Source organism: Girardinichthys multiradiatus, chromosome 23 (assembly GCF_021462225.1).
Source record: "Girardinichthys multiradiatus isolate DD_20200921_A chromosome 23, DD_fGirMul_XY1, whole genome shotgun sequence".
NCBI classification, from domain to species: domain Eukaryota; kingdom Metazoa; phylum Chordata; class Actinopteri; order Cyprinodontiformes; family Goodeidae; genus Girardinichthys; species Girardinichthys multiradiatus.
Window position 1 is genome coordinate 30,168,338 of NC_061815.1, and position 27,184 is coordinate 30,195,521.

Sequence of the window (27,184 nt, forward strand, 5' to 3'; positions counted from 1 at the left end):
TTTCACAGATTTCTGGGGCGCCACTGTTAGCATTCAGAAACACACAAACAAAGGCTAACATCCCAGGTATTCCACTAATTTCTCACCTGCATGTAGACCTTCCCTAGACCAGGAATGAGGTCTCCGATCTTCCCAAAGCCAAGTCGTCCCACCCCCGACGAAGCTCCGATGCAAACCAGGAGCACCCATTCCTTGTTATTCTCCTTGAACTTCTCATTCACAAAGTTTATCTGAAATGGACCCAAAACACAAAGCACGATAAACTTTGGTTTTTGTAAAAATGGAAAACGTTAATATGTTACACCAGCTTCTGCCCACCTTTCACCTAAAAAAACCTGCGAACTATTCTGTGGAGAGAAGGAATTGTTTATTCCAAGCCTAAAATCAAGGTCTTACAATAACAAAATGTTCTCATCAACAGACCTTTGGAACAGGAAGATCCACTGCATATACATCACATTCTCCCACTCCCCTTTAGCCATGATCTCCCAAACCAGGCCCAAAACATGAAACCGCCCTCTGAAGTCTTTTTTCTGAGCCTCCTGGTTCTTGTGAAATATTTGCTCTGCTTTGAAGAGCTCTGCATCCCACAGTGGCCATAGGATAAGCATGTTTAGGGACACAGAGAGGCCATACAGGAGAGGCTTCCTGAGGTGGTGGAGCCAATACAAAGGCCGGGGCTGTGTTTACATCTGGGGCCGGGCCTGAAACAACAGGCTGGTCAGAGGGAGGCCGGAGCTACAACATCCGACATCTGGATAGAGGGAGATCAACTTCGAAGCATGGCGTTGAAACTTTTACATTTCATTCTCATGCTTCATTACATCATATCAAATTAGTTGAAGTTCAAGTCATGTTTTGCAATCATGACATCTAAACTGCTATCCCCGCAAAAAGCTGAACAGGGAGTGATTTGGCATTTATATTATTACAATAATGACAAAGCCACCTGGATTTAATGGCATGGATTGCCAATAAAAAATATATGTTTTTCAATTTCTTTTGTCACACCAGAAGAAAAACTCAAAGTAGGCAAGCCTGTGAAGGGGGAGAAATTAGCTATTTATGTGGAACAAGATAAATCAAGCAGGACTACAGTAAAAGACAGCAGTGCAAACATAAAGTCTGTATTTATCTTTTAAATTTCACTTAACAAAACACTTTTCCTATGATATAGCACATGAATTATTAAAGAAAAGTTGGGGAAATGTTACTGATACACAATAATCATCTGTAGTGACATTTCTTTCTTGTTACACGCACAAATGTTAGTGTTTGTTATTGTGATTTTATCTGATAGAACAACTCTGAGTAAAAAGGAAAAGTGAGGCATGGTTTTTAAAATATTTCAGAAATAAAAATCTGAAACGTGTGGCATGCATTTATATTCAGTCCCCTTTATTAGGATACCCCTAAATAAAATCGAGTGTAACTAATAGGTTTTAATTGCACCTAATCATTAAAGCCCACATATGTGCACCTCCGTAAAAATCCAGCTGTTCTATTAAGGGCTTACAGATTTCTTATGGAACATCAGAGAACAAACAGCATCACGAAGAACAAGGAACACAGCCGACAGGTCAGGGATAAAGTTGTGGAGAAATTTAAAGCAGCGTTAGGTTGTAAAACAACATCCCAAGTTTTAAACACCTCATGTACTGTTTAATCCATTAGAACATGGAAAGGGTACGACACAAAAGAAAAGAAGCCCATAAGAAGTATATCTGGAGTTTACCACAAGCTATGTAACAGACAGAGCAATGGTGCTCTGGTGATATGAGACCAACCTTTTATTTTTAAGCCTACATGTATGACACTGTCTAAGGGAGTAACACTTTTAATCACCTTGAACACACCGTCCATAAGGTGAAACATGGTGGTGCCAGCAACATGCTGTGGGGATGTTTTTTTTTTTTTAGCAGAGACAGAGATGCTAGTCACAGCTGGGTTGAGAACAACTGGTTTATATCAAAGAATGTCCATGGGTTAAAATGGCACAGTCAAAGTCCAAACTGAAAAGTATCATTCAACTGTTAATCTCACTGAGTTTGAGCTATTTTGTAAAGAAGAATGGGCAAAATGTTCAGGAAACACATACCAGAAGGCTTGCAGCTGTAAAAGCAGAAAGGTCTATAAGCAAAAAGGTGGTTCTTCAAAATATTGACTTAGGGGGGTGAACACAAATGCACACCACACTTTTCAGATTTTCATTAGTAAAACGTTTTAAAAACCAAGTATCCCTTTTCTTCCAGTTGACAAATATTGTTTCTAATACATAAAATCCCAATAAAATACATTTAAGTTTGTGGTTGCAATGTGAAAAAGTAAAGGAAAATTAAAGCTGTGTGAATGCTTTAACAAGATACTGTATTCGACTAAACCATTTTAGGACATTTAAGCAGACAAAGCTGACATTTTGCTGTTAATTCTTGAAGGTACCAGAACACAATGCTGATGAGAGATTTTCTTACCAGATGGACATATGGCACAAAGTATCCCAGCACAGCTGTTGCTACTCCAAAAGCCCACACTCGGTACGTCACAATGTGAAAAACACGCAGGTTAAAATACTTCCTAACCCCAGCAATGGCCTTGCTCCACTTGCTCATCCCATGAGCCGTAGCCTGGGTCTGGGTTTCAGCAGGGCCAGGGCCCATCCCTGGAGGGCCCATGCCTCCTCCGGTGGGAAGCAAAGGTTTGAACGTTAATGCCAGCAGGGCCTGGACCAGCATGAAGAGGCTGAGAATCTGGAAGGTTCTGCTTAGACCCAGAGGTCCAACCAATTTGTTCAGAAAAACTGGCAGTCCCATGGAGAAGAGGCTGGCCCCGGCCGTCACTACACCGTTGGCCAGGCCCAGTCGCTGCCGGAAGTAGTGCCCGAGGATTACTAACGACGGCTGGAAGGCAAAGGAGGAGCCACAGCCGAACAATATCCCGTATGTGAAGTAGCGAAGGATAAGTGAGCTGCAAATATAAAGAAAAAAGATTAAAATCTAAGAAAAAAAGTTATTTTTTACCACTTATAAAAGGGTGTGTTTTACCTGTAGGTAAGATTGGAAGTACAGGTCCTTCTCAAAATATTAGCATATTGTGATAAAGTTCATTATTTTCCATAATTCATATTCATATATTTTAGATTCATTGCACACTAACTGAAATATTTCAGGTCTTTTATTGTCTAAAACCCAAAATTCCTATCTCACAATCAGCCGGTGGCACTGCTGAGGTCTTATGGAGGCCCAGGATGCTTCGATAGCGGCCTTTAGCTCATCCAGAGTGTTGGGTCTTGAGTCTCTCAACGTTCTCTTCACAATATCCCACAGATTCTCTATGGGGTTCAGGTCAGGAGAGTTGGCAGGCCAATTGAGCACAGTGATACCATGGTCAGTAAACCATTTACCAGTGGTTTTGGCACTGTGAGCAGGTGCCAGGTCGTGCTGAAAAATGAAATCTTCATCTCCATAAAGCTTTTCAGCAGATGGAAGCATGAAGTGCTCCAAAATCTCCTGATAGCTAGCTGCATTGACCCTGCCCTTGATAAAACACAGTGGACCAACACCAGCAGCTGACACGGCACCCCAGACCATCACTGACTGTGGGTACTTGACACTGGACTTCTGGCACCTTGATTTCCGAATGACATGCAGAATTTGCTTTCATCTGAAAAAAGTACTTTGGACCACTGAGCAACAGTCCAGTGCTGCTTCTCTGTAGCCCAGGTCAGGCGCTTCTGCCGCTGTTTCTGGTTCAAAAGTGGCTTGACCTGGGGAATGCGGCACCTGTAGCCCATTTCCTGCACACGCCTGTGCACGGTGGCTCTGGATGTTTCTACTCCAGACTCAGTCCACTGCTTCCGCAGGTCCCCCAAGGTCTGGAATCGGCCCTTCTCCACAATCTTCCTCAGGGTCCGGTCACCTCTTCTCGTTGTGCAGCGTTTTCTGCCACACTTTTTCCTTCCCACAGACTTCCCACTGAGGGGCCTTGATACAGCACTCTGGGAACAGCCTATTCGTTCAGAAATGTCTTTCTGTGTCTTACCCTCTTGCTTGAGGGTGTCAATAGTGGCCTTCTGGACAGCAGTCAGGTCGGCAGTCTTACCCATGATTGGGGTTTTGAGTGATGAACCAGGCTGGGAGTTTTAAAGGCCTCAGGAATCTTTTGCAGGTGTTTAGAGTTAACTTGTTGATTCAGATGATTAGGTTCATAGCTCGTTTAGAGACCCTTTTAATGATATGCTAATTTTGTGAGATAGGAATTTTGGGTTTTCATGAGCTGTATGCCAAAATCATCCGTATTAAGACAATAAAAGACCGGAAATATTTCAGTTAATGTGCAATGAATCTAAAATATATGAATGTTAAATTTTCATCATGACATTATGGAAAATAATGAACTTTATCACAATATGCTAATATTTTGAGAAGGACCTGTAGTCATAAACACTGAAACAGTAACAGCATTCAGTAAAACCAGTTTGACTGAAAAGAGCCAGTAAAAGTCTCCGTCAGAAAATTAATGGTTTCGCTATGACTCCTGGAGCTCATAGTTGGTCCCACTTGTGAGCTGACTGAGCAGACATTCCCACTGAGCTGTAGCTTAACAATAAAATAAGCTCTGCATGTCTTTTGGGGACATAGATCACAGTGAGCAGTCTTATGCACATTAAACTAGACAATGACATCAGAGTTAATCAAGTTGCCTAAAAATATGCTAACTGTGGTTTGATAAGGGATGGCCAAGGATTTTCTTTACATTTTGAATTGTCTAAATTCAAAACGTATACATATGATTTGTGGGTGTTTTTGGGTTTTGTTGGTCTTATTTCACAGTTGAAGTTTTGAATCATGTTTCTGTTTATTTTTCTGGTCATGTTTTTGTTCATGTTTTGTCAAGTTTGGTTTTTGGATCTGGTTATGCTTTTGTTTCATGTTTTTCTAGTTATGTTCCTATTAGTTTGTATTCTTGAATTCCTGTTTTCCTGTTTCACGTTTGTTCTCTCCTGTCAATTAAGTTTATTCGGTTCACATGCACCTAGTTAATCTGTCTCCTTGCTTCACCTGGTTCACACTCCATATATACACCTCTTGCCTGTCGGTTTATTGTTTTGGTTCCTGCCTCCTCCTTTGAGTGAGTTTTTTTGTTATTAAATCTTTTTTCACCTACCGTCAATCTACCTGCTAGTCTGCATTCTGGGTTCATCCGTTGCTCAAGTCCTGACACTTTCACCAGACATTGATACACTGCTAATAATAGTTTTGGCACAGCAATGATGCTTTGGGAGAGATTTTTGCTTTTTGGAACACATCACCTACAGAAATTATCAAAGTGATCCTGCGTTTGTTCATGTCTTCATGGATTTAGTTGGAACTAAGCTACACCTTTACTACCAGAACTCATACCCACCTGTCTGCAATGATCCACTGAACAAAATTAGCTAAAGTATGTGAATACCTGTCAACTCTGTGCCATCAGAGCGCGTGTTTTCAGAAACAGCACATGTTGTAAATAGACAGCATTCACCACAAGTCTTCATACGGACTAGGTATGGGCCAGTTATTGGTATTAAGGTGTAACAACGTTTTAAAACAGTAACAGTTTCTAAACCGCCAAAACTCTCTGCCACACTGTTCCTGTGGCTTGATCCTTTTTATGAGATGCCGTAAAAGTTCCATCTCTTCAATTGCCAAGTAAGTAGAATTTATTCCTTAACTTTAAAATATATTTAGCTGAAAGAAACCAATGAGAAAATCAGTCCTATAAGTACATGAAAGATGACACTCTGACTTTAAACACGAACAAGATTCTTTCAAGAACAAAGCTGTGGCTATCCCTGTTGCTTGAGCAACCTTTTCTATGGATTTTTTCCTTCCACTTAACTTTCCGTTTATATTCTTGGACAGCCAGTTTCTTGTGGTTTACCCTCCACAAGGATGCTGGACAATTGTCAAGTCAGCAGTCTCAACTATTATTCTGTAGGACATAACATTACCATAATAAAACATTTCCGTATTAAAAACCATGTTTCTTGTTCTTATAGAATATTCAAATTTTCAGAAAAACAGAATCTTGGGTCTTTATAACGTGTAAACAATAATCATCAAATTAACAGAAATAAACTCTAGAAATATATAACTCTGTGTGTAATGTATAAACAGTCACATTCAGTAAATTAGAATATGCGTTCTGATGAGGCCCGTTTGTCGGATTAAAAGTAACTTTTGAAAATAACAATCTTTAAGAAGGTATTAATCATACTTTCCATTAAGCCCACATTTCTGTATTAAAATGTTTTTTATGGCTCTGATGTAATATTCAATCATATTCTAATTTATTGAATATGACCGAAATACACAAGTTTCCCTTTTTGAATTCATTAACTAAAATAAATTAACTTGCAATGCTATTCTATGCTATGGAGATGTGCCAAAAAAGAATGATAAATTAAAAGTGTACTGTCTTTTTCTCAGAAATGAATTGAAAAATTCTGCTATAAAATGGTGGCATAAAAGTCTGGTTTTGTGCCGACACTTTTTGACCTATTTTGTGAAGCAGTGTATGAATGCAGGGTAAAATACAGAAGCATTGTTCATGTTTACGTTTTTTTAATTTGTTTCTGGACATTTGACTAAATTAAAGCGCAATCAGTCTTGGCATAGTGGGGGAACAATCCTATTCTGTCATGTCAGTGCTAGAAAGTGTGAAAAATACATTTACCATGTCGATTATTTTTATTTACACACTGAGATTGCCTGTTTGTGTGTGTATGTGGTTCATGAGCTACTGTCACCATGAGCGTCTTACTTTGCAAAGGATGTAGAGAGAAGCCCTATAAAAGCCACTGCCGCCCCACTGACAGCAGTCTTCCTGCAGCCGAAGTGGTCCGTGAACATGCTGACCACAGGAGAGCAGAAGAAGATCATGCCCATGGCTAGGGCCCCGACCCAGGCTGTAGAAGGAAAGCAGAGAGGAGAGAGAACCATCATAAGAAACATGTGGAAACCACATGTGTTTTGGCAATCGCTTAAAGTAAATACGACCCTGTTTGTACGCAGAACAAAGATCAGAGTCCTTTTTATTTTTATTTCATGCTTAATGCTTGCAGACTAGTGTTCTTTGTGATGGAGCACATTTTGCTTTAAATCCATCGCATACTGCTTGGACTTAAGGATGTTATACACAATGGCTTTCTCAAGAGGTAAACAGCTTTAGTAAGGTAAGGTAAGTTTATTTATATAGCGCTTTTCAGCAACGAGACACTCAAAGCGCTGTACATACAATTACAATACAATCACAAAGCAAATAAACACAGATACAGACACAGAAAAACAAATCAAATGATAAAATCAAACAACAGAGGTAATTTAAAACAGTAAAATAAAATAAAATAAAGAGAATAGAATGATGGACAAGAAAATGAAAGGAAAATTGGACTGAAAACGCAACTAATCATGCCTAAATGGCACAGTCAAAGGCCACTCTAAACAAATAAGTTTTTCATCTTGATTTAAAGCAACTTAGGGTTTCAGATCTTTTACAGTTTTCTGGGAGTTTATTCCAGATTAGTGGAGCATAAGAACTAAAAACTGCTTCTCCATGTTTGGTTCTGGTTCTGGGTATGCAGAGTAGATTTGAGCCAGAAGACCTGAGAGGTCTGGGTGGTTGATACACTGACAACAAGTCTGTAATGTATTTTGGTGCTAAGCCATTCAGTAATTTATAGACTAACAGAAGTATTTTAAACTCTATTCTCTGAGCTACAGGGAGCTGGTGTAGGGACTTTAGAACCGGGGTGATGTGCTCCACTTTCTTAGTTCTAGTGAGGATGCGGGCAGCAGCGTTCTGGATCAACTGCAGCTGTCTGATCAACTTTTTAGGCAGACCTGTGAAGACACCGTTGCAGTAATCAATTCTACTAAAGCTGAACGCATTAATTAGTTTTTCAAGGTCCTGCTGAAACATTAATCCTTTAATCCTGGAGATGTTCTTTAGGTGATAGAAGGCCGACCCAGTTACTGTCTTTATGTGCCCCTGAAGGTTCAGGTCTGAGTCCATCACTACATCCAGATTTCGAGCCTGACTGGTGGTTCCTAGCTGTATTAACTGAAGCTGTGTGCTAACTTTTAAACGCTCTTCCTTTGGTCCAAAGATTATTACTTCAGTTTTGTTTTAGGCCCATCCATGCATTGATTTCTTCTAAGCATTTACCCAGCGCTTCAATGGGTTCATGGTCACCTGGTGACATCGTAACATATAGCTGTGTGTCGTCTGCATAGTTATGATAACTTACATTGTTGTTTATTAAAATCTGTGGTAGGGGGAGCATGTAGATATTGAATAGGAGGGGCCCTAAGATGGACCCTTGGGGAACGCCACATGTGATTTTTGTGGTCTCTGATGTAAAGTTACCTACTGACACAAAAAGTCCCTGTCCTTAAAGTAGGATTTAAACCAATTGAGTGCTGTTCCAGAAAGGCTGACCCAGTTTTCCAGGCGCTCTAATAAAATGGAGTGATCAACAGTGTCGAATGCTGCATAAAGGTCCAATAATACCAGCACTGTGGTTCTTCCACAGTCTGCATTTATACGGATGTTATTGAACACCTTGACAAGAGCAGTCTCTGTACTGTGGTGAGCAGGAAGCCTGACTAGAAGACATTGAAGCGGTTGGTCGTTGTTAGGAAGTTGTTTAACTGCTGAATCAAAGCTTTTTCAATAATCTTGCTGATGAAGGGGAGGTTTGATATAGGCCTGTAGTTCTCTAGTAGCAGCTTGTCAAAGTTGCTCTTTTTCAATAAGAGGTTTGATAATTGCTGTTTTCAGGGCCTGGGGGAAAACACCTGACAAAAGGGACGTGTTTATTATTTGAGTTAAATCAGATGTTATTACAGGCAAAACTTTCTTAAGGAAAGTTGTGGGTAAAAGATTGAGACAGCAGGAAGAAGAGCTTAGTTGGTGTACAATTTCTTCTAAGATTTTGCAGTTTATTTGGTGAAATTGGGAAATTGTGTCAAAATCAGTTCTAGTTGGAGACAACTTTGGTACTGAAGTTGATGTGGATGTGCTTTTTTTCACTTCTGACTGGTGGAGCACTTCTCCATTGAGACATTTTCTTCCCAGAAACGACTTTCACTTTAATTGGAGTAATTGAATCAATGAAGTCCAAGATTTTCGAATGAAAGTTATCTACCAGCTCATCTACAGTGTTACAGGGCAAAGTGGAGGTAGAAGAGTAAATCTGGTTAAAGGTTTCAGCAGCACCGTCCTTAAAGATGCGTTTTCTTATCATGTCTCTTTGGCAAACTGAGTCATTGCAGATGATGCTTTCAAAAATAACAGAAAGGTGGTCAGATAGAGCAACATCAGTTACAGACACCTTGGAAATGTTTAGACCCTTAGTGATGATCAAGTTCAAAATATGTCCCTGTTTGTGCGTTTGCTGTTTAACATGTTGAGTCAAACCAAAATTTCTAAGAGTGTCACATACACGGGTTGGACAATGAAACTGAAACACCGGTCATTTTAGTGTGGGAGGTTTCATGGCTAAATTGGACCAGCCTGGTAGCCAGTCTTCATTGATTGCACATTGCACCAGTAAGAGCAGAGTGTGAAGGTTCAATTAGCAGGGTAAGAGCACAGTTTTGCTCAAAATATTGAAATGCACACAACATTATGGGTGACATACCAGAGTTCAAAAGAGGACAAATTGTTGGTGCACGTCTTGCTGGCGCATCTGTGACCAAGACAGCAAGTCTTTGTGATGTATCAAGAGCCACGGTATCCAGGGTAATGTCAGCATACCACCAAGAAGGACGAACAATTTCCAACAGGATCAACTGTGGACGCAAGAGGAAGCTGTCTGAAAGGGATGTTCGGGTGCTAACCCGGATTGTATCCAAAAAACATAAAACCCCAGCTGCCCAAATCACGGCAGAATTAAATGTGCACCTCAACTCTCCTGTTTCCACCAGAACTGTCCGTCGGGAGCTCCACAGGGTCAATATACACGGCTGGGCTGCTATAGCCAAACCTTTGGTCACTCATGCCAATGCCAAACATCGGTTTCAATGGAGCAAGGAGCGCAAATCTTGGGCTGTGGACAATGTGAAACATGTATTGTTCTCTGATGAGTCCACCTTTATTGTTTTCCCCACATCCGGGAGAGTTACGGTGTGGAGAAGCCCCAAAGAAGCGTACCACCCAGACTGTTGCATGCCCAGAGTGAAGCATGGGGGTGGATCAGTGATGGCTTGGGCTGCCATATCATGGCATTCCCTTGGCCCAATACTTGTGCTAGATGGGCGCGTCACTGCCAAGGACTACCGAACCATTCTTGAGGACCATGTGCATCCAATGGTTCAAACATTGTATCCTGAAGGCGGTGCCGTGTATCAGGATGACAATGCACCAATACACACAGCAAGACTGGTGAAAGATTGGTTTGATGAACATGAAAGTGAAGTTGAACATCTCCCATGGCCTGCACAGTCACCAGATCTAAATATTATTGAGCCACTTTGGGGTGTTTTGGAGGAGCGAGTCAGGAAACGTTTTCTTCCACCAGTATCATGTAGTGACCTGGCCACTATCCTGCAAGAAGAATGGCTTAAAATCCCTCTGACAACTGTGCAGGACTTGTATATGTCATTCCCAAGACGAATTGATGCTGTATTGGCCGCAAAAGGAGGCCCTACACCATCCTAATAAATTATTGTGATCTAAAACCAGGTGTTTCAGTTTCATTGTCCAACCCCTGTAGATCTAGAATAACATAAATGTGATTCAAATCTGAAGATTTCTAGAAGGTAAAAATTTGCTTTTCAGCAACTGATGTGACATATATTGCATTGAAAAAGTGATGTTTAAGTTGAATGATTTCAAATGATAATAACAAATACTGTAAAATATGTTTTAATATAATGTTTTGGAGCTTAACAAATATATCTAAACAGACCAAAAAGTAGTTTAAAGTGTATCTTTTAAGTATGCCCAAGCAGAGTGTCCCACATAACAAGCCAAAAGGCTCTAACAGAGACACAGTATGCCCTGTAGAGCAAACAAAAGCACATGCCTGAGTCAAGTCTCCAAGGGAGCAAAGGTAGCTTGAATGTCTACCGAGCTGTTCTGGTTGTGTGTCAAACTGGTGCAACAGTTCAATGAAAAAATGTGATGCCCTTGTCTGACTTTTAATGGCACTCTATAAGGGAAACATGAGCTTGGGAGCTCGGCACAGTCGTAGCTGTGAAGCTTGACATAAACATCCTGCACTATGCTGCATGTTTCTGCTGGGCTCCTTAACCATTTCTGAAATGATCTCCAAGTTTCTAAGGTTAAAGATTTTCGGGCCATCATGCAGTTCCACAAATTCTAGATCAGAAATGAGATTACCCTCTTTTCTCTGTCAACTATTTCTGACCCCTTTAGCTCAATATCTATTATAATTTCCTTGATGACTTCATACAGCCTAATGCTCAGATCTTCTGCAAGCTGTCTGATATTTAACTCACAACAATCTTGGTGTTCACTGTTGTTCCATCCAGGTGGTAGAGATTGCCTAATATGAACCCAGTGCAGATCTAATACCACCAGGACTTCCTCCGTCTAATGGCTGGTGTCATTTTAGCAGAAACATTAAAGACACACCATTTAAAGCGTACCTGAATCACAGATATGAATACCAGCAGGGTTGAAAGGTTCCACTACGGACATTATTTTTACACTTTTTCTCAAACTTTCTCTAAAGGCTACTTGGTTTACAACCATCAACACATTCTGGCAGGATCATTTTCAGATATTTTACCCCTGTTATGTAGAACTTTGCATGTTGAGTAGGTGAAGATTATTAAATCGGAAGAACGGATGGTATCTGGCTGTGATTTAATAAATATTCACATAGATGGTAACAGAAGGCGTTTTGTGTTTATTGTGTGCAAAAGTGATTCGTCAGTCAAAATAAGGTTAAAGGTTCCACACGTTTCGGCAGAAAGGGTCAATTAAACAGTGACATCTCCGGTAATATTTATTAATTATTGCGGAGTATTTTACGGTTGTACTTCTCAAAGGCGTTGAGCCATAATTACAACACCAGAAACATCTCGGGTCTCAATTCATAAATGAGGATTTTGGTTAATAAATTAATTTTGTCAAATTATGATTTTTAATTATAATTATTGATCAATATTAATCAATCAATAATCATAACTCCCAACACATATAAGCACAGAGATTTTACAACTATCTCCTATTAGGGGCCCAAGTTTTTCCTGGACATGCTCATTTCTGTTAGAGTTACCACTGGGGCCCAGACTGTATCACAGAGAAGTGATTTGAAGGTCCTGATTAGGAGGAGATAGATTAGGACACATATTGGACACAAAACTTTACAAGTTGAAATATACAAGATAGAATTTATTGTGGATTTTCTCTAATCCACAGAGGGTCAAATTTATACATTCAGGCTCGAATATGGAGATAGGTGATACTGACTTTAAATTTTACCACAATATTTTGAGGTATTAATTGTGATAACAATAAAAGTGATGATAAAAAAATATTTACAACTTCTTTGCAGTCTTTTTAGGCATGTATGGCTGTGACCCACAAACAAATATTGTTTAAAAACATAACCATTTTAAAACAGGCTTCTTCAGGATACCAATGACATAAAGACATGATTTTTATCACTAAAATGCACACAGTAACTGCATTTAATTAAACAGTGGATAAAATATTTAAAGTAACAATCCTGGCATTACTCTGAGTTTTTGGGGTTTTCAGACATCATTAATTGTAATTTATTGTCACGATACATCAAAATCTTTCTTATTATGATAAGAAATGTTTCACGATAAATGATACGATAAATGCCCATCTCTAATCCTATACATACAAACACCACACTAATATTTCGATAAATGTCGCTTAGCAAGTTACTTAAACACTTTGCACTGTTGCACTATTGCTGGTGGACATCTGACATCTCTTGTAGCCTGGAATCAATAGAAAACTTGTTCAGGGCCAAACTTCAGATACCTTTTGATATTTGATGTTGGTGTGTCCCCTTTCCAATGCCGCCCCGGGCATCTGCCCACATGGCCTATAAAAATCCACCACTGGGTACATTGCCCTGAAATCCAACTGAAAATGAAAACCAAGGACTACTGTACATCTAAATCCCTCAACTTTTTCTAAATATTGTGGCAAGATGGTCAAACTGTGATTCCAACCGGATGTTCTAAAAGGATAGCAATCCAAAACAAACAGCAGTACTGGCTTTGGATAAAGCTGGCTAGCATTAAGCTTTTTGCACGGCCTTGACTTCAGCTCCTTTGAAAAACAGACTATACTTACAATGGGGTATGATCCAGAAAACCCACCAATTTAAATGAGCTCTGCCATTTCAGAGCTGTCCTTAAAATCATTGAAGTTGAATAATTGGATTATCAATCCACCACGGAAAAGGACTTAAAAGACAGATTTTTATGTGCCATTTACGATCATGATGAGTGTATGTAACCTAACCACAGACAGCGGAGTCTATTTTCAGAAAACAGTATGTCACGCATTTCAGTATCTGGGGACAGAGATTAACAAAAGTCAGATTTTATTTCCAAAATACTAAGACCATAGTGGGTCTGGCAACATTTAATTAAAGGTTTAAAACTACAAACAGATGTTTCAGTGCTTATGTGGTCAAACTGAAAATAAAATCAAACCTGTCACATCCCCCAACCAAAAAAAAAAAAAAACACCCTCTCTGACCCAACCAAAGTCTAGGAGTAAATGAAGGGCAGCGCTCTCATTAGGGAGGATTAGGTCAACACACACTGAGACAAAAGAAAGAGAACACACTGAACTGGACTTGCAGCAAAATAGAGGCGTGTGTTTTGCTGCGGGGTCACAAGCTTTTCTTTCTGCTTAGACACATTCAACAGTGAGACTTTATCGGCTACGTCTGTACATTTAAACAGCAAGAGACTGTCTAGTATATAATCTGGAAAGAGTAGAAGCTTGCGCACATTTTAACAGGATTACATGGAATCAGTTTTTTGTAAGCGTTTAATACTGTTACAATGTTCTCCTTTTAAGCTAGGCCGAACAATCTCAATGTTATTTATATGTGCGCATGAATGCGACTTCTTTTGATCTACGCGATGCAAGCGGCTACGCAGCTGTGCCTTCATAAACATCCTTCATGCCAAAGCAGTCAGCACTATTTCAAGCTGTAAGTAGTGGGCAGCTTGTAAGAGAATGCACCCTGAGTCATTAATGCCCCTTTGAAACAGTCTTATGATGAAACTTTCATTTACATAATCTCAGCACTGCTTTCACACATAATCAAGTCCATGAAGAGAGATGCACTTGTTGGCATTCAACTGCACCCCAACCCAAGGAACTGGAACTGAAATATTTCACTGAGCTTAAACTGTCCATTTTTGGCATTAATGTCAGAGAATCATCTGATATCTCAAGAGTAGCTCAAATAAATTAAAATACAGAAGAGCATACAAATGAATATTTTCCACTTTGCAAATACTAATTAAAGTTTCATTTCAAGTACTAGCTGCTGGCGAACGATTGGAAACAGCTCATTGCACAAATGCTCTCTGACAACATTGTTCGTGGCTTGCACTGACATAAGAGGAAATATTCAGTCAATAAAACAATGCAACAGACTGTGGCTGGCATTGTGTGATGTCCTCACTGTAAAAGAGAAACAATAGGCATACATACCTTTGCACTATTAATAGAAACGTGGATTTGCAAGAATATAGTGTTGATATGGAAATCATTTTCCTCAAGGCCAAATAAATGTCCTTAGCAGGTGCTGGAGATGGAACATGCACAAACATATGCTGTGCAAGCTATTTTTGTCCTGAACACTGCAGAAATCTAACTAAATGAATAGTATGTTATTTTATGCCAAAATTTACCAACCAAGTGGAAGATTGATCCATTTATGTGACTGACATGGTATTTCTAAGCCTTAAATAAACACTATGGGAAATTAAACAATGACTTTGCCAGACATACACAGATTTCCAGCTTTCCTTGAGGTCTTATTTTTACACTTTTGTTTATGACACATAAATGGAGAAAAAAAAAAGAGCTGCAGAGAAAATGAACAGAAAACTACTGGATTTTGTTAAAACGTCTATATATGTAAGAAAAGTACTGATAATCACTTGTGATGTATGAACAAGAAAGTATGACGATGAGGTGATGGTTTTAAACTGTAGGCGAGCGAGATCAAGATGGAGAAAGACGCTGCAGATGAATCAGAGGACCAGAGACACGGCCCAGCTGATATTCTGCCCTGAAAGGGGGATCAACCCCGGAGCCCTAAAGGACTGTAGCTCCAAATTGAGTATCTGATTCCAGCTGCTGCATTTTACCCAGACAACTGAGTGAACAGCTGACTGGTCCGAGTTTCAGGCTTCTGGAAGTCCTGAACTAATGTCTTTTATACCTTAAGGGTTTTCTTCAACTCTTCCGCCTCTGGAGGTTACTGATTATTAATACTTATGACATCAGTGTTTCTGAATATACTAGACCTAAGACAGACCATCAAAACCTGGGGGCATCGGTGCTTGTCTTACCCATGTCTGAATGCTTGTATAGATTACAAAAAGGATTCTGTCTCGTAACCGTTGTCCTTATCCAGAACACGTGGAGAAAACTGCAGGTTTTTGACATATCTAGAACATAATCTAGTGTTACTGTTGGCCTGTTGACAGCTTCCTTGATCAGTTTCCTGCTTGTCTTTTCAATACTTTCCCCTTTATAATGGGTTTGTTTGTCAGTTGAATTATTCTGAAAAAATATAAAATCACAGGTGGAAAAAGTTTTAAATAGATTTATCAGGGTCTCATTTTCTTTGCATTACAGAACCCTGGTGTGTACACCCCTGGGAGCCACTGTATGCTAAACTCAAGAAGGTGCATCAAAATACAGACACAGTACTTAGTTCTGATGCATTTAAAAAAATAATGACTTTCTATTTGACAAAGCAGTTAAGGAACACACAGAAACACATTTTCAGTTGGATTTTGTTTGCACAAATATCTTTGTTTAGTACCCTGGAGCATTTTCAGTTCAAGATTTCAAGAGGCAGTAAGACATATCTCTATAAAGTGTTGCTGTTTCAGAAAAAAAAAAAATCTTTAACCATGAAAACCCTTAATATTTTCAATCATGAACGTTTTAATTTTTACTTTGTCAGCTGTAAAAATCTGCAAGGATCTGAATAGGCAGGTCGGAGCTTTACAAAAACCTAAAACAAGATCTGGCCAAGAAAGTTTCTGTTACATAATATTCAGAGTTACGTCACACATTCTTTGTGTGTTGCTAATTGTTGTGCCCCCCTACAAGCCCCTTGAAAACAAGAAACACACGTAAAGGGGCTTTAGTTTCCATTAATTCCAATCCACTCCTATTAGTCCACAGCGGGTCGTGTTGAGCAATTCACTGAACCGTTAAACAATACCCCTCCCTGTGTGGGTAAAGAATAAGAACAGAGTAGGATGTATGTTGTTTGAGAACAATGCAAGAAAAGAAACTGGTTGAAATGCTGCTTGCAGATAGCAGCAGGTGTAGCAAACTGTAAAAAGCTAAGAAAAGGTCAAGGGCCTTATAAAATTACTGGAGTTGACAACATCAGATTTTCTACCAATGTGTTTCGAGTCACAATACATAATCGCTACCCGGATGCGATGACAGCTACAGCGCAATGCGCCTCGGCTACAATTGTATGAAATTAAAAGCACTGGACAAAACATTAGCAAAACCACCTACAACAGCTAAAAAGGGGAGTATGGTCAAAGGGCCTCTGTTCAAAAATGAGTTTTGACAGCGGAAATCGCTGGATGTTTCATGACTTATTTATTTGCTGCCACTTTCTGAATGTTCTTAAAATCCCTCTGATGATGAAAGATTTTTAGTTAATCCAAGCTGTCAGTCGATGAAAGCCACTTGTTTGGGTATCAATATTAATGTAAAAGCAGATGAGCTTCATGTGTGTTTGTAAAATAAGCTTGGGGTTCTGTTTTTGAATACGTTTTTTATCTAAATACGTTTATTTTAATATTTTACGAAACACCGACGTTTTTCTGAATGCCTTCCTTCCTCTGCTCTTTCTCCAGCCTTATTAAGCAAAGGTCCAAAAAAAGAGAAAAAAAAATCAAACACACACCCATAAAAAAGCCAATTTCTGCCATATTTGTCCATCTGCTTATATAACTGTGTGAAGGTTCATGAGGCCATGATTCAACCTGAACCCATTCCCCTGCCCTCTGGAATGCCAAAAAGCAAACCGTGCCTTCAGACCTGCCAACTTGGGATTTTAAGCTGCCAGCAGAGATGCTGGAGAAATCTCAGGCAGCATAGAGGCAAATCAGCACCAATGTGGGCGATATGCCAGAAGCTGGACAGGTAATCATGGCTGTAAGCCCACTGCTCAAAAAATAAAAAGAAAACAGATCCCCTACATATCACTTTCTCTATATAATGCTTGAGAATTTCCCCTAATGTTTTTGGTGAATAAACAACCACCAACAAATGTGTGTGTCTCTGCCTCAATGCAAAAAAATAATAATTGACTAATTGTACCCTAAAATTATGAGGAGAGAAAACGTTATTAGTCCAGTTCTTTGGTGCAAGATTTCCATAAGCTCCTGATTATTTCTTCTGGGTAAGAGTGAACTATAAAATGGTAAGAAGCAGTTTTTGAAATAATTTAGTTAGGCATAGCAATCAGATTCTTTGAAAAACCTGAGGCAACCTGAGGTAAAATACTTTTTTACTGCATCATGATATTTACACAAATCCGTGTGACGTTATATAAGTGATTGATTGGACTCCCAGCAGTAATCATTTAAAAAATGCTGGCAATGTGGAACATGCTATTGATCAATCAAAGCCTTCCTTTAACTGTTAATTAATTCTACTTATGCGGTTTATCTCATGTTAAACTATATTAGTTGAACTCACTTTTCTCCTAAGCTCCCTGCTTGCTTGCATTCTTTTACTCCTAACTTTTTATCTCTTAGCCAAAATTACGGAAATATTGGACTAACTCCCAAGGATTATTATTATTATTATTTTTTTTTTTTTTAAAGGATTTTGATGTTTTTATAATTGAACTCGAAAGCAGGACAGGTTGACACCAGCTAATCAGCACAAAATGCCTCCCTTCACCACAGAGGACTTCGACAAACTTTTACAGAAATTGGCTGTTTTGGAGATAAAAATCCATCGACTAGAAGTGAATGTGGAGGTGAATATGGGGTACAGCAATGATTCAACTCTGCCTGGGATCCCAAACAGTGACAGCCAGCTCAACAACTCAACCGGCAATCAGAACACTGAGAATAAACCTACAGGCAGAACCCCCTGGGATGTTTTAGGGGCATGCCCAGAAAATCAAGGTGGACGACTCACTGGAAGATCTCAGCAATTAAATAAATTAGAATGGCCAGAATTACAGAGAAATGCCCCCGTTTCCCCTGGGAAAAGGAGACTTCGACAGCGAGCTGCTGTCACAACAACTGATAGGAGGGAGACAGCTGGAAATAATGGTATTCTCCTCCAAAACAGATTTGCTCCACTACAGAATGAAAACCAGGAAAACGATCCATCTTCTGAGAACAATAAAAACTTCTGCCACAAGAAAAACAGAAGTTATGATTGGTACCAGTAACGTGGTCTCCGATATCTCAGAGAATATTCTTGCAATCACAGAAAAGAGCCCGTCTCTAGAAAACCTTATTATACACTGTGGAGCCATGGATGACGTGGCTAAGAAAAAATCAGAAAGACTGGAGGAGGATTTCACTCGTCTTCTGAATATTGTTGGAGGTCTCAATATCAAGGTGTTTCTCAGCGGACCCTTTGCACCGATTTTCTGTGGAGAGGAGGTTTTTTCCAGACTTCTGATGATTAATAAGTGGTTGAAAAAAACATGTGCCACCACACCTGTGAACTTCATTAACAACTTTAATATTTTTTGGGAAAAAAGACAACTCTTCAAGCAAGATGGTTTCTGTTTGAACAAGCAATGAGCCAGACGTCTCACATCTAATCTCTTCTATTCAGTAAATAATCCGCCTGCAGCTTCGACCTTCAGCAGAGAACATGGAGTACCAACAACAATGATAACGCTGCCTCCAACAGCTCCAGCAGAAACAATCAGCCAGTTGGCTGAGAAAGAGAAGTCATCACAAAGGGTCTCCCCGTCGAAATCCACAGGAGAAGTGGACCCCTCATTATACCCCCATCCCCCCAAACCCAGACCCAGACCGCACAGAACTCTCCCATCTCCCCACTGAGCCCGCTTTTTGTTTTACTGGATTCTGATAACATGAAAGGAGCTCTTAAAATCGGGACCCAAATGGCTCTGACATCTTCTCCATTCAACATCCCCCTGTGGCCGAGGCCCTGCTACTAAACCAACATCTTACAAATGCCGCAGACCTCCACCACCTCCTAATCTATCTCCTCCTAATCAGGACCTTCAAATCACTTCTCTGTGATACAATCTGGGCCCCAGTGGTAACTCTATCAGAAATGAGCATGTCCAGGAAAAACTTGGTCCCCTAATAGGAGATAGTTGTAAAATCTCTGTGCTTATACGTGACAGAAAGAACAAACCCAAAAGGATAAGAGACAGTAGAAAACAATAAAAAAAAAAGCCATTAACTGTCAGGTAGAACCAGACACAGAGTTAATATCAACAACTAAGTCATATAAACTGGCTTTACTGAACATTAGATCTCTGTCAGGAAAATCATTTTTAATCAATGACTTCATTACTGACCACGATCTTGATGTTATGTTTTTAACAGAAACATGGTTACATTAATTTAATGAAGCTCCCATTCTGATAGAGTCGACGCCTCCGAATTACAATTTTCTTTGTGAGAGCAGACAGCAAAGAAAAGGTGGAGGGGTGGCCACTTTGTTTAAAGATTTATTAGAGTGTAAAAAAGTATTTCTGGGAAAATTTGACTCTTTTGAATATTTGGCTCTCCAGGTAAAGAGCCCGGTCCGAACCCTGTTCTTGAATATTTACAGGCCTCCTAAGTCCAAAACAAACCTTTTCAGTGATTTTGATGAGCTTTTATCTGTGATTTGTGTTGATTATGACTGTTTAATTATTGTGGGAGACTTCAACATTCACATGGACAATCCTGAAGACAGAAGTACAATAGATCTATGTGACACTCTTAGAAATGTTGGTTTGACTCAACATGTTAAACAGCAAACGCACAAACAGGGACATATTTTGGACTTGATCATCACTAAGGGTCTAAACATTTCCAAGGTGTCTGTAACTGATGTTGCCCTATCTGACCACTTTTCTGTTATTTTTGAAAGCATCATCTGCAATGACTCAGTTTGCCAAAGAGACATGATAAGAAAACGCATCTTTAAGGACGGTGCTCCTGAAACCCTTAACCAGATTTACTCTTCTACCTCCACTTTGCCCTGTAACACAGTAGATGAGCTAGTAGATAACTTTCCTTCTAAAATCTCGGACTTCATTGATTCAATTACTCCAATTAAAGTGAAAGTCGTTTCTTGGAAGAAAATGTCTCTGTGGAGAAGTGCTCCACCAGTCAGAAGTGAAAAAAAGGAGTGTCGAAAAGCTGAACGCAGGTGGCGAAAGACTGGACTCCAGGTTCACTATATTATCTATAAAGAGAGACTATACAGATATAACCTACAACTGAAGAATGCAAGGGAATCTTTCTTTTCTGAGATCAGTAAAAACATTAACAATGCTTTTGCATTATTTGCAACGGTCGACAGATTAACAAACCCTCCTGTAACTGTAGCATCTGAACTCCACTCTACCAGGGCCTGCAATTAATTTACTAACTTCTTTACAGAAAAAACCCAAAAGATCAGAGGGGCAGTCAGCACATCCACATCAACTTCAGTACCAATGTTGTCTCCAACTAAAACTGATTTTGACAAAATTTCCCAATTTCACCAAATAAACTACAAAAACTTAGAAGAAATCATACAGCAACTAAGCTCTTCTTCCTGCTGTCTCAATCTTTTACCCACAGCTTTCCTTAAGAAAGTTTTGCCTGTAATAACATCTGATTTAACTCAAATAATAAACACGTCCCTTTTGTCAGGTGTTTTCCCCCAGGCCCTGAAAACAGCAATTATCAAACCTCTTATTGAAAAAGAGCAACTTGGACAAGCTGCTACTACAGAACTACAGGCCTATATCAAACCTTCCCTTCATCAGTAAGATTATTGAAAAAGCTTTGTTTCAGCAGTTAAACAACTTCCTAACAACGACCAACCGCTTCGATGTCTTCTAGTCAGGCTTCCTGCTCACCACAGTACAGAGACTGCTCTTGTCAAGGTGTTCAATGACATCCGTATAAATGCAGACTGTGGAAGAACCAAAGTGCTGGTATTATTGGACCTTAGTGCAGCATTCAACACTGTTGATGACTCCATTTTATTAGAGCACCTGGAAAACTGGGTCGGCCTTTCTGGTACAGCACTCAATTGGTTTAAATCCTACTTTAAGGACTGGGACTTTTTGTGTCAGTAGGTAACTTTACATCAGAGACCACAAAAATCACATGTGGCGTTCCCCAAGGGTCCATCTTAGGGCCCCTCCTATTCAATATCTACATGCTCTCCCTAACTCAGATTTTAATAAACAACAACGTAAGTTATCATAACTATGCAGACGACACAGCTATATGTTACGATGTCACCAGGTGACCATGAACCCATTGAAGCGCCGGGTAAATGCTTAGAAGAAATCAATGCATGGATGGGCCTAAAACAAAACTGAAGTAATAATCTTTGGACAGTAACAAGGTCGGCCTTCTATCACCTAAAGAACATCTCCAGGATTAAAGGACTAATGTCTCAGCAGGACCTTGAAAAAACTAATTCATGCGTTCATCTTTAGTAGAATTGATTACTGCAACGGTGTCTTCACAGGTCTGCCTAAAAAGTTGATCAGACAGCTGCAGTTGATCCAGAACGCTGCTGCCCGCATCCTCACTAGAACTAAGAAAGTGGAGCACATCACCCCGGTTCTAAAGTCCAGATACTGGCTCCCTGTAGCTCAGAGAATAGAGTTTAAAATACTTCTGTTAGTCTATAAATCATTGAATGGCTTAGCACCAAAATACATTACAGACTTGTTGTCAGTGTATCAACCACCCAGACCTCTCAGGTCTTCTGGCTCAAATCTACTCTGCATACCCAGAACCAGAACCAAACATGGAGAAGCAGCTTTTAGTTCTTATGCTCCACTAATCTGGAATAAACTGCCAGAAAACTGTAAAAGCACTGAAACCCTAAGTTGCTTTAAATCAAGATGAAAAACTTATTTGTTTAGAGTGGCCTTTGACTGTGCCATTTAGGCATGATTAGTTGCGTTTTCAGTCCAATTTTTCTTTCATTTTCTTGTCCATCATTCTATTCTCTTTATTTGATTTTATTTTACTTTTTTAAATTACCTCTGTTGTTTGATTTTATCATTTGATTTGTTTTTCTGTGTCTGTATCTGTGTTTATTTGCTTTGTGATTGTATTGTAATTGCACATACAGCGCTCTGAGTGTCTCGTTGCTGAAAAGCGCTATATAAATAAACTTAACCTTACCTTACCTTACCTAAATGCTCATTTCCTCATATATATTTTAAGTCTTGAGACATTTCTTTGGGGTTGCTTATCTATTCTGTTGGCGCTATTCCTTTCTTGCATCCACTGCTGGATTTCCAGTTTGGACTTCAGATTGCTGTTTATTTTGTTCTATTCCTATTTGTTCAGAATAAGTTTAATAGTTATCATCCTGATAAATTTGCATCTCCACCTTAAGAAATGTCATTTTTTCTGACAACAAACGCAACGTCTCATTGTATTCACAATTTTTCTACTGCTACTAAGATAATCTAACATAATAACTATTACAAATAGAATAATTGTGTGCTGTTATTTTATTATTATTAATTTTGATACATTGACTTAATTCTAAATATAGAATAAGCCAAATTTATTTGTCTTTTAAACAAGGGAAAACTGTATTTCCATTCTTTCTGTCAGCTGCCTGGATCTGTGCAGCAACAGGTGGGGGAAGGGCAGGGCCGCTCTACTTTGTTCTCCATATAGCCGAGAGAAAACACATGTCACAGCAGCACTTTCTCTGATGAAATTATTAAAATATCTTTAACCTCTAAGAAGAGTATGACAGACAAAATAAGCGCAACATTTTAAACCCTCAGTAAACCTTGAAAGAACACTTTCCACATCCTCATCGATTTTACATGGACTTTAGAATCTGCATCCTACCTAACGGTTAAAAGAGCCAAACCAAATAGAGTAAGGCCAAACATTGACAACAATGGTGTAATTATACACAACTGTTTGGAAGACAGACTTGGACAATCTCAGAATGGTTTTAAGAGTACATCTCAAGTTAGTCTGGCTTGATTCAGGTTGCTTGTTAACTACTCTACCTATCACTAACAGCTATTTTAAACAGATAAGTTATTAATCCCAACTTTACCAATAAAACTTCTAACGGAGTCTTTCTGACACTTTCCAGCCAACTTGCTTTTTCAAACGTGGTAACAAGTTCGGAAATGTACTCTTTGTTCACTGCAATTCCCCTTCTGCTCTGTTTCATATCAGTAGCACACAGATCAAAATTACTTCAGACGTTGATTAAAGATTAATCCCCCGCTCCTGCCGAGCCTTACTTCTGCCCCCGTCTCACTCATTCCCCTGATTTGCCAACTGTGCAGCGAGCTGTGGTTTGAATCTCTCTCCCTAGTTGAGTCGCTTCACGAGGGGCTCGCTCCCCACCAATCATGTAAGCCTTTTCAACTCATCGGCCTCTCCAGGTGCTTGTGGACAGAAAATGAATAAAACTGTATCTTGCTGTAGTTATTGGGCAAAAACAACACCATCTGTGTTTTGCAACCCACCTCACCAACATTTTACTGTTAAAACATGAAAAGGTTTTATACACACCCTGTTTTGGTAGTTCTAATTTGTCTTATGTACCCCCCGGAGGACCTGGTAAAATAAAGACTGAAGTGATAAAGGTGAAACAGAACTTTGATGGCCAAAACCTGGATCCAATACAATTCCTAAGGCCTAAAGAATTACCCCAAATTAAAAGTAAAAATTACCCAACTAACTCTCATTTATATTTATACAAATAATAAGATATGAGAGGGTTTTTCAATTAATTGTTTTCTCACCCTGGCATTTGTAATAATGAATGGGTTAATTTGTTCCAGGCAGCCATTTAATCTCCTCCCACACACTGCCCTTAACCTTGGCTGGTGATTGTGAAATATGAAAAGAACTTCAGAAAAATACCCTCTGGTGCTATTGTACGGCGAGAACAGGAAAGAACGAAAAGAGGAACCCAATGCCAAAAATAATAGTAACAAAAGAAATAATCCACTAAGCAGATGACACATTTGCTCATTCAACTTTACAGCTGGTGATATAATTGCAGGCAAAATGGTTTCAGTGGAATCTGTGTTAATATTCTGATCATGGAGACTAAAACCAGTGGTCAACAGCAGTTACATTGTCACACAGAGATAGTTCCTGAAAGAAAATGTTAACGTTTGGTACATAATGCAACTATAAGATGTGTATGTTATTGCAGAATTGAATTACTGCAACTTTTCAAGCTGTAAATTAAATAAAGATAAAACAGCCCGTTTTGGGGTTTTTTTGTTTTTTTTTTAATCCAGTCATTCACAAGTTTCACTTTGTTTAATTATTTGCTATAATTTGAAGCCTCAAAGTGAAAAATCTATCAAAGATGTTACCTGTTCACAAATTACAGCCGTTTCCCCGCAGCTCTTCTATTACAGTGCTGCTAATGAAGAAATAATACATAGACGTGGTCGATGAAGGCCATTCTACGCGTTAGTGTTCCTGTTAGAGCTCAGAAAGTCATGTGATCAAACCAAGTGTTAAAAAGCAGCACTGGAAAAACTGCATCATCATCAGAAAACGTTACAGGATCAAATGTTTCCATCATAACATTTCTACGGTTTAAAGTCCTTTTATATAGATGAAAGATAAAGGGTCAGAATGACTGGAGTTTTCTTAGGCTGTAACACAGCATTCTATGTAGCTGAGCACTGCCAGACAGCTGGCTGAAAGAAACCTACTTCAGATCTCCCCACTTACGAGACTGACATATTTAGCTATTTACCAGGAGTTTATTCTATCCAAAATTTAAGTATCAAATAAATGTTATATATAAAATTATTATAACTGTAAAAAAAAAAAATCAATGTTATGTCGTGAGTAGTGGGAATAATTGTTGAATTTGTATTTTACACCAAAGCAATTAGACTGTTATACATTTTATTTCAACGTTTTTTGTAAAAACTGATATTTTCAGTTAAGGTTATCACACCATTAGTACATAATAAATGCAAAGGGCTTAAAGTTTACCGTTTCAACTCAGCATGTGAGTGGAATATATGTAACAGTCTATGTATAGTTCTCCATAACTCCACCTTTTTAATCTACAGGTCATTTATTGCAGAGATTCACCGATCAGGCTATTCCTAGCTGATCGTGATTTCCGTTTTTTTGGGGGGTTTTTTTTAGGTCTAAAGTGCCAATTCCAATTTTGACCATTAGGTTTTCTATAAAAAAGGTTCTATAGCACATAAAAGAGAAGGAAACATGTCAAGCAAGTTCTTTGGGCCAGGTATTAGTTTTAAATCCAACTGACCATAAAGAATTTAACTAGATTATCCCCATTAAAGTATCAAAAGCAAACATTTAACTAAAAATCGTTCTTAGAAATTCACGTGGGTGCCTTTATATGCTGAAAATGGCTAAAGTTCTCAGGAAACAAATACTTCAGTATTTAAAGAAAAACCGTCTGATTCCGATCTATATCAGATTTATTGGTGCATGTCTAAGCTCCATGTTCATCTTGGACAAAGTGCAGCTCAGTCCACTTGATGATTTTGGTACTCACCCACTTTGAACTGGGACGTTGGGTCCTTCGGGTCTGTGTGCTCCTGCACCAGCATCATATGAAGGATGCCAAAAGAGTTCTGAATCCCGAATATGGACCCGTTGCACCAGGTTGCAGCAAAAACCACAAGCCAGCCCCAGCCCCCTTCTGGCGGGACAAATCCGGGTCCCTGGCCGTGCATCTCCAGCTGCAACCCAGCTTCAGCATCAGGAGAGGCGGAGAGGGGAGGCTTGGACTCACCCTCGATCAGCTGCACGGCACTATATTCCTTCGCGATTTTACACTCGCTGCCCACCGGCTGGCCATCCTTGCTGCCATCCGGGTCCAGGGGAGCATCTCTCGGCTCCATCTGAGACTCTGCAGCCGGCTGCTCCGCCCGGGACATTTCAGTGGACGGCTGCGCCTGATTCTCTAACCCGTTGGTCCCCATGCTGTCTGGACTGAAGGAGAGGTTACTGTTGGATTTTGGCGCTCATGCCTGGGATATAGGTCATTGACATAAGAGCAGCGATTTGAATAACAGATTTGATTGGCTATCTGTCAAACGTGCAAGACGGATGGTGGTTGACGGGCACACAAGCCTCCTAGACGCCGCCTGAAGCCGAAGTCTGAGCGTCAACCTCTGAGAATAAACCCCTGACTGCAAGCGTTACATTTCCCATTGTGGGCTCCGTGTTTCCAGGTATTCACCGGCCTAATCTTCCTTTCTAATATAAGTTGTGTTCCCAGGAACTGCCTGTAGAGAGTTAACTCATATATTTATTTACTTGTACTACTGGTTCCGCTCGGTGCGTCCGCTCCGCTTCGACACCGAGCCTTCTTGTCGCACAGTTGGCACCCGGTCCGTAACATCTCGCAGACGGTAGTGATTTATCGCTCCCCTTTTTTCCCTTGACTCATTCACGCCCTTTCAGATGTCGGTAGGCCTGTGTGAGTCCCAGTTGTGGGCTGTGTCGGCTTTTAACTGTCAGCACGGCTCCAGCCGTCATCGAGCTGCTGCTCGCCCCCGCCTCCTGTGCCCTCTTCCCGGCGGGCAGACGGTTGGAGCCAGTACTGTAACGCTCTGGTTGGAGCCAATGGCTGGGCTTCAACACGATACTTCCTGGCCGTGACGGAAAGAGACGAATATTGCCGAATGGAGTGGAACGGCGACTAGCATACTGTAGCTAACCTGATCAAC

The 27,184-nt window shown here is 39.8% G+C and overlaps 2 protein-coding genes across 2 annotated transcripts in view; one reads left to right on the plus strand and one right to left on the minus strand.

The window, feature by feature from the left end:
• The window catches only part of slc16a2 (solute carrier family 16 member 2), a 42,539-nt gene extending 16,104 nt beyond the window's left edge, over nt 1-26,435 (minus strand). The window contains exons 1-4 of the mRNA XM_047353848.1: nt 26,005-26,435; nt 6,802-6,946; nt 2,472-2,964; nt 87-230 (exon numbers count right to left, since the gene is read on the minus strand). Of these exons, the coding sequence (XP_047209804.1) occupies nt 87-230; nt 2,472-2,964; nt 6,802-6,946; nt 26,005-26,434 (1,212 nt within the window). The 5' untranslated portion in view covers nt 26,435. The remainder of the gene's footprint in view (nt 1-86; nt 231-2,471; nt 2,965-6,801; nt 6,947-26,004) is intronic.
• A 154-nt stretch (nt 26,436-26,589) lies between these two features.
• zgc:195212 (DUF4554 domain-containing protein) overlaps nt 26,590-27,184 on the plus strand; it is a 34,962-nt gene continuing 34,367 nt past the window's right edge. The window contains exon 1 of the mRNA XM_047353850.1: nt 26,590-26,686. The gene's annotated coding sequence lies outside the window, so the exon portion shown is untranslated. The remainder of the gene's footprint in view (nt 26,687-27,184) is intronic.